At 43.1% G+C, this 14,162-nt stretch overlaps 1 protein-coding gene across 1 annotated transcript; it reads left to right on the forward strand.

Moving 5' to 3' along the window:
• The first annotated feature begins 2,141 nt into the window (after window positions 1-2,141).
• Window positions 2,142-13,194, forward strand: inhbb (inhibin subunit beta B). Its single transcript, XM_033618370.2, has 2 exons — window positions 2,142-3,188; window positions 10,726-13,194. Exons 1-2 carry the CDS (start codon window positions 2,798-2,800, stop codon window positions 11,550-11,552), a joined length of 1,218 nt encoding a protein of 405 aa, XP_033474261.2. The 5' UTR covers window positions 2,142-2,797; the 3' UTR covers window positions 11,553-13,194.
• Window positions 13,195-14,162: the final 968 nt, after the last annotated feature.

Below are 14,162 nucleotides of genomic sequence, written 5' to 3' on the forward strand. Positions count from 1 at the left end.
GGTCATGTAAATCTAATCTAAGAGTCCATGTACTCTGTGAGTGGACCTGTAGGAAAGTAAACTAATCAGCTCTTATGCAGCAGGCCAGGCTGCTCTAATCCATCGCTGCTGCTGCTGCTGCTGCACCTCATTTCGTTTGGCCTATTGACCTACATTACTGCTCCCACTCATGACACAAACCTGCTCCTGCAAACTACTCCTACCAGGACTTAGACAACACATGATGTGACTGTGGTACATGATGTTCACATTATGTATGTGTGACCTTATCATGTGGTAATCAGAGGTCAGTGATTCCCAACCTTTTTCCAGTCCTTAAAATATCTTCTTATGGCCTCTTGTCTTGTGAGGTTATGGATCGAGTGTTATATGATTTGCAACCAATTCAATTCACAAGTGATCTTCCTTCTCACATAATTTGATCTGAGGGCTTTAAATAGACTGGTACTGTAACTGTTCCTGCATTACATTTGTAAGTATTCTCAAGTGCTATTGCTATATTATCACAATGACCTCTGTATCTATTATGCTGGCTCGTAATGCTATATTATTACATAACATACATGTACCCCTGTACAGTACATATAGTCCATTTGAATAACAGCAGCGGTTGAATGTAACTAAGTACATTTACTAAAGTAAAACTTTGAGGTAGGCCTACTTGTACTTCAGTATTTCCATTTCATGCTACTTCATACTTCTACTCCATCTCAGAGGAGAATTTTACTTTTTATTGCAATACATGTTTTTATTTTCTTTATACATCTTTATACTTGTTTTTGCACCTAATGGTTCACTTACAGCATATATTAACATACTTTTTGGCTTTTCTTTGTAGTAATCTCATTTTGTGCTAGATATTACTTGTTTTAGAGCGTACATTTTTGGCAGTATTTTTGTTCTGTGTTGTCTGTAATCTCTTTTTCAAGAGTGTCTTGGCCTAGACACTCTTGAAAAAGAGATTTTTTTAATCTGCAGAGATTTTTCTGGTTCAATAAAGGTAAAACAACATAAATAAAATACACTGCTTGGTATTTTAATATATCTCAAAATGTATTACCCTGTACGCAGTTCTGTCAGATTTTCTTCCAGACTGTGGAACCATTGGCGAACATGTCTGTATGTTAGACATTGAACATTGTGGAAGGCTTTGTATTTTTCTTGTGTGTTATTTTTCTTTCTTATTTGTACTCTGCTGTCTTTTTACTGTGTTTTTTATTGTGATATGGATCCCCCTGGGTCTGAAATAAAGAATGAATTGAATTGAATTGTATTAGTTTAAGTGCAAGTTAAGTGCAAACACCTCTCGATTGTACTTAAGTACAGTTCTTGAGCAAATGTACTTAGTTCCTTTCCACCACTGCACTGTGGTACTAGTACTTTTACTCAAGTAAAAGATCAGAATACTTTGTCCACCATCCAAGGATAATCTATCTATCTATCTATCTATCTATCGATCTATCGAGCTATCCCATCCATGTAATGAGAGATTAATGTCGGTAGATGGCGCTTTATATTAGTAAATCAGCTTTATAACCGGTCATGAACTCGCTTGACTTCCAACTTTTTATTATTTGATCACCCACTTTTTTTTTGGAATGATCAATAGATATTTTTAAAATAAAATATTATATGTATACACTAAATTCAAATAGGCTAGTTATGTTAATAATTTAAAAAAAATTAATAGCTGGAATGCATGAATGGTGTTAAGGGACTGAGTGGCTCATGTACAGGCTTTAATGTTTGTCTAGCTCATGTTTTATATGGCGATATAAATTAGTTTTTTTTTGTTTTTTTTTTACATCAGTCTGTAAACTGTGACCCAACATGAATAAACGTGATGCAGCCCGCTCCTAACAGCCTGGACACCGCATCCGATCGAAACCTGTGTTTTCAACACAGTGATCTTGAGGTCTGATGATCACATCATGTTTCACTATAAGTCAAAAACGCAACCCTTGGGGAAAACAATTATGCAACCTCTCCGGTGCCGGCGTGTTACCATAATAAAACCTTGTTCCATCAGTAGAGTGAGTCGTGGCTCTGGAGTAGTCTAATAATCCCTTGCGTCCAGTTGGTGGAAATCCCCACGTGGTTTCGACTCCTGTATAAAAACTTTGGGTGTGTGGAGCCCCTGTTGTCGTGATTGCAAAGAGAGAAAAGGGTCTCAGCAAGCAGCATCTTGCAGGACGCACAGAGCTGGCCATCCACAGCCTCGCGCACCGGACACGGTACCCAGGCGCGTACACGAAAGACACGGGACTCGGTGATTATTGTGTTTGGGACTGCAGCTGTAGAAGTGGACTTTCTGCATATTGTTTGAATGGGAAAGAGCGGGCACCGCTTTTTGTTTAAATTTAGACTTATCGGCGAGGCAGTGTAGGCTACTTGTGCTCGTTTGTTTTGGTAGATTACACGTCTGAAGTGAACGTGGTATGACAGAAGCGCGTCAGCAATCACAACTCCTGAGTGCGCCTGGCAGTCAGAGAGATGAACTTTTATTGTTTGCAGAGAAAAAGACGCATTACTGGATAACAAGCTGAACGCATAATGACTGGAGTTAATTAGCCTCACAATTTCAGCAGCTCTCTTATATTTGGGAATACAAATATTTCATTGGCTTCTCTGGATACTTTGTGGCGTCTCACTTTTGGAGGATAAGTGGATGTTCTGGCGGAACTTGCAAGTTTGTAAATTAATTTTAGCTTTAACATCAGAGTGTGTGTTATATAGCCTATATCATATCCACCCTTCTCTTCCATAGCGTCTGGACTGTAATCTTACATTTAGAAAAATGAGCATCTACAGCCTGGCTTTGTCTTGTTTAGTGGCGTGCGTCCTCTCCGTGCGCTGCAGCTCGGTGGCTACCGGGACAGAGACTCAGAGCTCGCCACAGGAGTCGTGCGCGTCCTGCGGCCTCAGGGCGCCGGATCAGTCGGAGCGGGTGAACATTGACTTTTTGGAAGCGGTGAAGAGGCACATACTGAACCGGCTGCAGATGAGAGACAGACCCAACATCACCCATCCCATCCCGAAGGCTGCGATGGTGACGGCGCTGAGGAGGCTGCACGCCGGGAAAGTGAGAGAGGACGGCCGTGTGGAGATCCCCAGCTTTGACGGACAGGCTGCATACAACAACGAGGTTCAAGCGGAGAACTCTGAGATTATCAGCTTCGCCGAATCAGGTAATTATCAATTATTCATTGCGCACATCTAAATCGACCCCTCGATGAACCCATCCACCTTCTGACTTTATGTAACAGGTAGCCGAGGGAACCAGGTGAGTTAATAACTTAAAAACACTCCCAATCAGATGAAATTTCATTCTTTAAAACTTATCATGTCGATATGACTAAGATAGAACTGATGTGATAGACACATCGGTTGTTTAAAAAAAAAAAACACAATCTAATTGGATATGCAGTCATCATTTCCATCATCTTATTGCATTGCAATTCACTCCTGCCTGAAGCCAGTGGTTGGTGTTAAATCCTCCTGTTTTACCCCGATGAAATTTCAAAAAGAAATGAAACTAAAGAAGAGTCCTTAAATTACCTCCATGTGTTGTCTAGGGGATAAAAAGAACCTCTGAATCCAATTTCATCACTAAAGCTGTGCTCACACTCAATACTCCAATGTATAAAGCCCTCTTTTAAATACGGACAAAGTCCCTCAATTGGCCATTTATCCCTTGTGTATCTAACTAATTCTCAGAAGTCCAAAGAGAACACCCTTTCCTCTCTCTCTCTCTTTCTCTCTCTTTTTTACACACACACCCCCTTTTCTACACAGGCTTACACACACACAAACACCTAAAATCATCTGCACTCACAGAATCCAATAATTGTCAGTTAGCAGTGTGAGAACCAGGTCTTTGACACAAACTGTTAGTTTAACAAAAAGAAAACATACAATTAAAGACACCAAAATAGGATATCTTAAACACACATACACACGCACCATCCTGTCTTTTTCAATTGGCCCTGCTGGTACAATTAGCCTGAATGGGCTGCTATAGGTCCCGCCTTCCAACGGGAATGATCTGAGCACCCTCATGACAAGGGAACAAAAGCCAGGCAATTATTATAAGAGCACTATGTGTTCTTGCTGAACCCAACATGTCAACGTTGAGCAGAGAGAGAAAAAAAAAGCAGGGAAAACAAAGGAAATTGCTTAGAATAATGCATGAGACATTTGAGTTTGTGGGGTTGGATTGGGGGAGTGTGGGTGGAGGGGTATGGCATTGGTGATGGGGGGGGTGATATTGTGTGTGTGTGCCCATATTGCAGTGCTGTAAAGAATGCTTTTGTCGTTCTAAAGGTTCGCTGGGCTCCTTTGCTTCTTCTTATTCTACTTCTGTTTTTTTCTACTTCTATTCTTTCTCACACCTTTGAGCCTTTGTGTGGCATTGTACCATAGAGCTGGCTTGGGTCCCTGCTCCCTAGACCCCGTCTGCCTCCTGGCCAGCTGGCTCACGCCCCCTAGATCGGATGCTGCCAGCCGGGGCATGGCTCAGAGGCAAGGTCTCTAGCAAGCTCTGAAGCCAGGGGAGCTTGTCCCCCAAGCATGAGGGGGCCTGAATTGTTGTTGTCACAGTTCAGGACAAGGCAGGTTGGGGGTTGAGGTTGGCATATGTTTAGCCAACAGTAGCCAGCAAATAGATGGGGATAGCTTTGTTTATGTGTGGAACGGTGAGGTCAGCTTGCGTCCCGTGCCTCCCCTTCAGCACTGGGTTAGCTGGGTGCTTGTTAGCGAAGGAGCCAGCTTCTTATCTCCAGTTGCGGTAGCGCAGAGGTAAGAGGTCTGCCAAGCGGCCCCAGGCAGGTGAGGGAGACGATGCCAATCTCCTTTCTCTCCTGACATGGTCCCGTGGGTCCTTGCTGAGGGATTTGGTGTCCCGTATCCACGGGAGCGGAGCGGGGAACACAGGCAGGAGAGGAGGGAGGGCGAAAGAGAGAGGGGTCGATGGAGAAGTTTAGATCGGCGCTTCTTGATTGCTCGCTATAGCCGTTCGGACCCAGTGAACTCACAGCGAGTGGTCCAAGACACGGAATTAAGACTTCATTATGGGAGGTCATTAACTCCAGCCCGGTTCCTCCACAGGATTGGGTTGGCAGGTTTACTTCAGGACACAACTCTTTCATGAGGAGCTGTCAGTCATGGCCCTCCTGGACCTGGTCCAGACATTTTCCACATTCACCCACAAGTGTGTGTTTCAGTCCTCAATGGGCCTGGCTGTCTCTGTGTAGCTTGTGATATTATCAATGATTTATGCAACAATATTAAAAATTCCCCTGTAGTAAAGCTTTAACAACAACAGAGCCAGCGCCGTAGCGGCTTTGACCTCTTACCAAAGTCCAGCAACCCCATCTCTCCATCCTCCCCATCTCCCTGCTTCACCTCCTCACCCTGTGTGGAATTCCTGGAGTGCTGAGACTGGGGCCTGAGGGATGGCTGCTACATGTACACATGCCTCTGCTCATGTTAGAGCCACGAATGCTCTGCACCTCGCCCTTGTCTTTCCGCCGCGTGTGGTCTTGTCGACAGCAGCTTTGAGTAATGAGTTCTGGAGCTGCTTGCTTCCATGGCCTCTTCCCTGGCTTGGTGGCGCAGGTGGGGACACGCTGGAGCTGCTCTTTATCCACACAAGCCCACCCAGGTGTCCTGTATGCTGATACTCACTAGTAACTTCTCCACTGCGGGGTCAGGCGAGGCGTGTCAGGGCCAGCTCCAAAATGTTTTTTAACACTGACTGGAAAGAACACTTTGTTGCTCAAAAGGACCTCAGTGGAAATAAGTCATGTGGTATGTTGGTATATGCTTTAAATACTGAGGAAGCCAAAAGATCAAACTTGTATGTAATGCTGAAGGAGGCTAGAACATATTTAGGAGTGATCATGAGTGCCCTGCTCAGTGACTGCTTCATATGTGTTATAGTTTTATCATGTCTTTAGCTATTCAAATAAACTCTAGACTAAGTTGACAATTCAGTTTTGACCTTGGAAACAGTGGTTGACACCTCAACGTCCATTTAGCAGCTTTCGACCATATCACATGATCTTTATCAGCATATGGCCAGTTGTCATGGGATTAAAGATTTTTTAATTTAGCCACTTTCTACTGTTGTGTGCCAGCAAACTACATCTCCTGATTAGAATCATGTGATGTGACTGAAAGCACCAGGGCAGCTAGTAATGTGACATTGAGATGGTTTGTTATCAGGAGATTACAGAGTTGATATCGCTGTTTGTGTAGTCCAGGTATAGGCAACCTGCAGCTCTGGAGCCACACAGGGCTCTTTAGCCCCCCTGTAGTGGCTCACTGTGTCTTTGACACAAAAAAAAAAAAAATCAAATGGAAATGACTAACAAGTATTTTTATTATTATTATTATTATTATTATTATTGTTGTTGTCATTGTTATTATATTCATTTTAATTTTCATTTATCCTTGTTGAAGGCCTTAAGGAATTCTGCAGCCTGTATTCTGTAGCCTATACACCAAATAAAAACCAAAATGTTTTAACATTTTGCCAACTAATATGTGCGTCATGTGTCTACAGCCTGGTGCCTTTTCCTCTAGATTTTGGTGTTTTAGCTAGAGAGTTTTTAGTCTCCCTAGCTAGCTTCAAAATCCAAAAAAGTAACATTCTTGGAGGAAAATAGAAACTTTAATAGAACAGATTTGTTCTTTTTCACACCCAACAGAGCAAAGTTAAAGAAAAGAATAATCATAAATTACCCACTGCAGAGTTGTGGTTAACATACTGAAGAATGCCCATTCAGACGTATTTGTGATATTGATAGGCAAATTTAGACTTAATCGTCTTATCATCTTCTTTGACTTATCGTCCTAAATGTCAGCACTACACTACACATTTTGACGATGTAGCAGTAATGCTTTTACAAATGTTTTCAGTTTCATACATCTGTTACAAAGTAATAAGACTGCATCTTGTAATTCTTTTAATCACTGTGTGGTTCATCAAAAAAGCTGTCAAATGGAGCTGTGAGGTAAAGCTAGAAAACAACCAGTGGATTCATTATTTTAATAACTGTGTTATTTTTCCAGCTGGAGTGCTAATCATTTACTCATTCCAGCTTCCCAGATGTGAAGATTTTCTGATTTCCTTAGTCTTATGTGACATCTTAAGGTTTTAAGGTTTTGGAGTATTGGTTAGGCACAACAATCAGTTTGATGATCCTGGCCTTGAGGAAATAATGGCATTAATGACTTCATTGTGTCAATGAATCGGAAAAAATTAACAGCAGATTAAGTGACAGTGAAATTAAAATTTAGCTGATGTCCTACTACAAATGGAGAGCAGCTATGAGATCATCTTGGAGTTTGTTGCTACCTGGTATTAATATGTGTAGTGGCTGATCTGATCACAAGTGGACAGCTCTATGTCTGTCTGTTCACACCTGGCATTAGAATGCGTCTCCACTTGTCTCAAGTGACCACTTGTGATCTGATCTCACTTTCCCTAAACATGTAAGTAATTTTTGATGAAACGACCAAATGTGTTGTTTTTAACCAGTGCCGTGCTGTTAACTCAGTGGTGAGAGTCCAAGTGCACACACACAGTGACAGGCTTACTGTAGGCATCACATGATTTAAGTTAATTAATGGGTTTAACATTAGAGTCTAGTCGTTTCAGCATTGGTGCAAGTTTTTTGGGACCATTTAACAGCTGCTGCTGTGTTAGGGCTCATTTATGCCCAGTGTTAGATATGGTGACAGACAGAGCCTCCTGTCCGTATTCTGTGTTTATTTTATCTGTATTTGTGTACAGTTTCTGAAAGCATGTGAATACAGACAAAACGAAGCAGTACCACAAGGGATGGAGGCAGTGCAGTGTAGTTCAAGTGAGATATGAATGTAGGAGACTATGAAGAAATTAAATAATGGTGGAATGGAACTGATGGGTAATATTGTGAAAAGAATAATCAATCCACATGTCATGATGTATGACCACCATCTACAACATTGCCTCAGTTTAAAGGTACATTATTACAACCTCCTCCACCATCGCCTCGTTTATTGTCATGTTAAACTTTTGACGCTGCCTTCTAGCACCATCTATTGGCTGTATCTATGCCAACATAACGGACGCATGGAGGACTGCAGTCAGTGACATTTACAATGGTTGAAACATACAATTTTTGTATGTAAAGTCAGTATAAATTAGCCTTTAGCTGGTGCTATCTGACCATTCACCGGGAGGAGAGCGGCTCTAGGGATGGTCCTTTAGCACTGCGTCTACTGGCAGGGAGTCGATAACCAAGGATGTCAACTGAGTAGGCTGTCCTTCTTGCCTAGGACACATAAGCGTACACGCTGCTGAAAGAATGTGGTCATATGTGGCCCAAACCACCTCAGGTTCAGATTCAGATTACTTTATTAAATACCCGTAGGTAGATCTGTTTTGCACTCAGATTCACCTCTGAATGTGTTCTGAGTGATTGGATCTCAAGATGCAGTGAAGACACATTTGGTGCATTCACACCTGTACTTAGAGCTGTCCACTTGTGATCCAATCACCCATGTTAATACCAGGAGTATATAGGGCCTCTGGTGTCACTGAGACATTAACGAAATGCCAAAAGTGTCAACCCTGCGTCCGTTTTATCTATATCATATATATATATGTATATATATACATATATATATATGTATATATATATATATATATATACATATATATACATATATATAGCTTTTAACTGGACATGATTTGGGGATCCAAGGGTAATGCAGATATCTTTAGTGGGAAGTCTACCTTATCAACAAACAAATTCTTAACCAAGTTGTTTGAACAAACAATAGCTGAGCTGTCAGGTCCATGATCAGTTTTAGTGTTGGGCTTCATTCCCTGTCTGTTTATCACGCTGTCACTGTGTGCTCATTGCTGTGTGATCCCCCTTTTTCTGAGCTTGGAGCTGTCGGGGCAAGTAAGAACGCATGGTGCTGAATGAGGTGAGGTTAGTTACTTGTAGCCCTGAGGGGCCTTTATAGCAGTCGCAGGCAAAAAGCTGCTCTTCAGCTGATTCCTTTATGTCTTTCACTTCAGATGGATTTCAGTATGTTCTTCTCACTGCGCACTTGATACTTTACCCACAGGCTTTGGTATTGAAAAGGCTGATAGTTGATGTATTGCTTACCATGGGGTTGTGTGTGTGTGTGTGCATGGATGGGTACAAATGTGTTTGTGAAGTGCTTGAGCTCCCAGCTGACATGCTACAGAGTGGAGAGCTGGTCTGAACAGGTCCCTGTGTGAATGTAAAGCCATGGTTTACAGGAGGAAGAGGCGTGAGGCGCCTTAAAGAGGGGGTCCGTCTTTGGTGGCCACCTGTTGACACTGACACACACTAATCAGTCGGCAAACAAAGTAATTTAGCCGCTTTCAAAGGCGCTGCTCTGCTTAAGCACATTGTACCAAATCTCCTGAAATAGAAACCTTTCAAGTTACCTCAGGGTAATTTGGAAGACATCATTAGGCTTAGAAAAAAAAATAGTGCCAGGGAGAGCCCATCACCACCTTTAGACTCCCGGGATCTCTTCATTGTGCTGCTGTAGAAACTGGCCAGTGTCATGTAAATGGCTTTTATTTTTGCCTCATCATGCTTTTTGCTGGAAAGCCATGCGTTTCAATGCCGGGCTGCAGCACGGCTGTCTCCCAGTGCCTCACAGGGGGCTTTGTGCTGTCACTCTCAGGGTACTCACACTGGAAGGAGGGGGGGAAGGGGTGGGGTAGGGTGGGGGTGGGGTTCAGAAGGGGAAGGGGGGCACCAACAGCGAACCCAATGAACCCCCTGGGGGCCTTGGCCGTGTCCGCCACCCTCCCACCTTTTCCACTTGCATCCTTCCTCCTTTCCTTCATCTTCCTCTTCTCTTTTTTCCTCCCTGTCCCTCCCTCTCCCTCCCTCTTCTTGGCCCTGTCACCTACAAAGCTGGACCTGAGGCCAACTGGGCCTGATCCCAGAACTGGCCTGTCACAGCTGGCCTATCAGGAGCTACCACAGAGGTCACCTGACACAGTGATTGAGGGTGAACAGAGAAAACAAGGGGAAAACAGCCCTTAAAATACAGAGCTGTGCCCTTTTTGGGAAACTTTATGCTCTCTATGTGGGCACATGTATGTGTGTGTGTGTGTGTGTGTGTGTGTGTATGTATATATATATATATATATATATATATATATATACACGTGTGTGTGTTTATATGTTTAAAGAATGGTCTTTAGCCCTTTTCTTTGAAAAAACACATGTATTTGTGTATAGGTGTACTTTCTGGAGCTTTCAGCCATTAGCTGATAAAGTTTGCTCTGTTGTCATGGAGATGGTTTGGTTGTCATCACGTGACCTAAGTATGGAATTTCAGATCAGTAATATGATGCCAGAGATCATCCTCGACTGCCATGAGACCACCTGTTATCACATGACCATATTGAGGTCATGTTATAACTGAACCATTCTTTGAATAACAATTCTTTGTCAAACTGCTTTTTCCAAAGTCATTAATAAACCATGCAGATCAACGTAAACATGAAATGACTGTTTATACATTATTTTTATCTCTATTATAAAAAATACATTTGAAACATGCTATATATTTAAGTGATCACTGTGTGTCAGGTTTTCTGCATCTACATTGAATGGTTATTGTTGTATGGATGGCAGATTGAGAATAAACCCTTCCTGTTTTTACTGTCTCCAACAGATGACCACACATCCTCCAAGTCTGGCCTGTACTTCCTCATCTCCAACGAGGGCAACCAGAACCTGTATGTGTCCCAGGCAAACCTGTGGCTCTACTTCCGTGTGCTGCCAGCCGGTCCTGAGAAGGGCCTCCGGAGGAAGGTGACGGTCAAGATCCATTACCAGGAGCCTGGGGCTGCCAGCGGTGCAGAGGGAGGCCCAGGAGGTGGTGGTGGCGGAGGGGGAACAGGCCGATGGACCCTGGTGGAGAAGCGGGTGGATCTGAAACGCAGTGGCTGGCATACTTTCCCCCTCTCAGAGGCGGTGCGGGCTGTGTTCGGGAAAGCCAGCCGGCGGCAGGACCTGGAGGTCCACTGCGAGGGCTGTGAGACAGCTGGCGTGGCTCCGGTGCTAGTGGACCCAGGCGACCCGTCCCATCGGCCCTTCCTGGTGGTGCGTGCGCGGCAGGTGGATGGAAAGCACCGCATTCGCAAGCGAGGGCTCGAGTGTGACGGCACCAGCGGGGGCCTTTGCTGCCGGCAGCAGTTTTACATAGACTTCCGCCTTATTGGCTGGAACGACTGGATCATTGCACCAGCTGGTTATTACGGCAACTACTGTGAGGGCAGCTGCCCGGCCTACATGGCGGGTGTGCCGGGCTCGGCTTCATCCTTCCACACTGCAGTAGTTAACCAGTATCGCATGAGAGGGATGAGCCCGGGCTCAGTCAACTCTTGCTGTATCCCCACCAAGCTCAGTACTATGTCCATGCTCTACTTTGACGATGAATACAACATCGTAAAGAGGGATGTGCCCAACATGATCGTGGAGGAGTGTGGCTGCGCTTGAATCCACACGGACCCTTCATTATCTTTGAACTTGGAACAGTCAGAAAGGCCTTTTGTACAAACAGGACGTTATTGTACGGTACACATATACAATATATCTATACCTACTGTACGTGCAAGCAACACACACACACTGGTACATCTGGTACATCTAGCAAATGCAAGTATCAGTACTGTGTCGGTGTGTGTTTGCACGTGTTCGCGTGAGTGTGTGTATTTATGAGACTGAGTGACGTGCTCACCGTCCGAGTTTAGTCCGTTCAGCGACCACTGGTCAGCGATGGGACTAGAAGGGAATGATTATCACCAAATGATACTTTGCTCTAGTTTGCCATTTCTAGTCAAAAAATAATGGCTCATCATCTCCTCTTGAATGAAGATAACAAGCGCTTAAGGAAAGTGACAGGATCAGCTGATAACATTATTGGCTTCACCCCAACACTCCCACCCCTGCTCCTCCAACCCTCTTAAGTACTTTAAGCACATGGCAGACTTTGTTTTTATAAAGCACTGACAATTCATCAGCTTATACAATTCAGAACACCAGCACTTCCCTACTCTGCCGACAGACGCAGTCTGACTGTCCTCTCTGGTGGAATTAGACCGGCAGCGCTTAATGCCTTGCAGGATTATACCCTCCACAGAAAGGCAAAAGAAAGTCCTCCACAGAGCCACCACTGCTGCTGTTGTCATTCTTGCTGTTGACTACGGGCCTCACCCTCAACTTCCTGCCTGACAAGAGAGCTGCAGGCCCTGCTACCATGACAACCAAGTGAAGATAGATCTCATAAGTGCACTTCACTTGTGCACTGGGAGCGACAGAGAGAGAGAACTGCTTCCTCCCGCCAGTAAGGCTCAGTAGAAGTGGGCCTGCGGACGTGGAGACTCTAGTTTCGGCCCAGTGGGTCGCCACAGTGCAGTGCAGCACTTGCAGAAACTGAAATGCACACCCTGAATAGCACTTGTATAAAGAAATGCCTTCCAAGGGGTACTGAGTGTCCTGTCCTATCGCTAAATAAGTGCCACATGAGCTATGCAATGTATAGTAACCTATACCCATACTCAACATGCTCTATTAGACTGAATTCTCTTTCCATCTTTCTCTTTCTCTCTCCCTCCCTCTCTCTCTCTCTCCTCTTTTCTCGCTTCAGTCCTCAACTCTTTATCAATACTTGAAATGTAATCTTTCGCTTCCTTTCCAAAGCGAATGATTGTTGTGACATTTGCACTGAAAAGTTGCGGGATTAGTGAAACAAAAACTGCCATTGAAAAGTTATTTTTATAGAAGTAAATTGAATTTTGTTTCAAATGTATTTTACCTAATTAATGGAACCAAAGAGGCCAAGATTTTAGCTATTGTACTAAGATGGCAAGGCCATTGATTTACTGTGTACAATACTGTTTTTTTGGATCATTTGCAATAGGCCTACCACTGTATCAGGGTACGATATATGATTTCATTTCTTAGCTCATTTTCATTCTCTGTTTTGTACAATAAGCAACACTTCATTTTTCATCTTTAATTCTATTTTTGTTTCAGTTTTCTATTTAATAAGAAAGTTATTTTTAGTTCCTGTCTAAGAATCATTTAGTCAAATAAATGTCATCTGTACAGTTTATGTAAAATAAAATGTTTTCTTAAATATTTTGTAACTTTAAATTCTTTTCTGTGTCATGTTGTTGTTGAGTCTTTGTGTGTCCTTTTCTCCTAAAGTAAAATGGGTTGGGCCTATATTGTTGTTTTTCTGAGTGTTGGGCTGGCACCTCCCTAAACAAAAAGGTGAGGCTGAAATAGCTGGGTACGCACACTTCAGTCTTCGTCCATACTGGTTGAAACATAAAACATCTCTCGCTTGCTGTCAGTCAGGACTGAGTGTCTCTCATAGGCTGAAGTTGCAGAACAGTAATTACAACTATGATTAACTGCTGCAATGGAATCCATAGACGCTGCCAGCATACATACCTGCTTGATTTCATTTTTGGCTGCAACATCTTGGTGTGTGTTTGTGTGTGCATGCAAAAGACTGTGTATTAGTCCAACGCGTAACCCCACGTCACATGACTTGACTCAAGTCAGACTCCAGTCAAAGATTTGATGGCTTTAGCTCAACTTGACAAAATTTAAAAAGACTTGCAACTCGACATGTACTTAACACCAATGATTTGTGACCTCACTTGAACTTGAGCCTTGTGACTTTAAAATGCATGCCTTCCCCCTGCCCAAATAAAAAGTGCTGTCTAAAAATTGTGCCACAAATCAATAAATGTCCTTTTATTTCCTGAATCTACTCAAATTAATGTTATTCATTCCCAGCAAGTCAACGCATAATACCACAGATCCACTTTGTTTGAATCAATCCAACAGCACTGATCCACGAAGAACTAACAAAACATTGCTGAGTGCCAGTTGATACCAAACATAATTTTGTTCAAATCTACAGAGGCACAACAACTTCTGACAAACTTGTCCTTACAAATAAATACAGATTTTTAAAAAGCATTCATGATCACTGTAAATGAATATATTATTACTCTGTTGTTAAAATGGCATTTCATTAGGTAAGGAGCGCATTATGATCTGTTGAGAACTCACAACTCAAGGTTTAGGAAC

Source organism: Epinephelus lanceolatus, chromosome 14 (genome assembly GCF_041903045.1).
Source record: "Epinephelus lanceolatus isolate andai-2023 chromosome 14, ASM4190304v1, whole genome shotgun sequence".
Lineage (NCBI taxonomy): Eukaryota > Metazoa > Chordata > Actinopteri > Perciformes > Serranidae > Epinephelus > Epinephelus lanceolatus.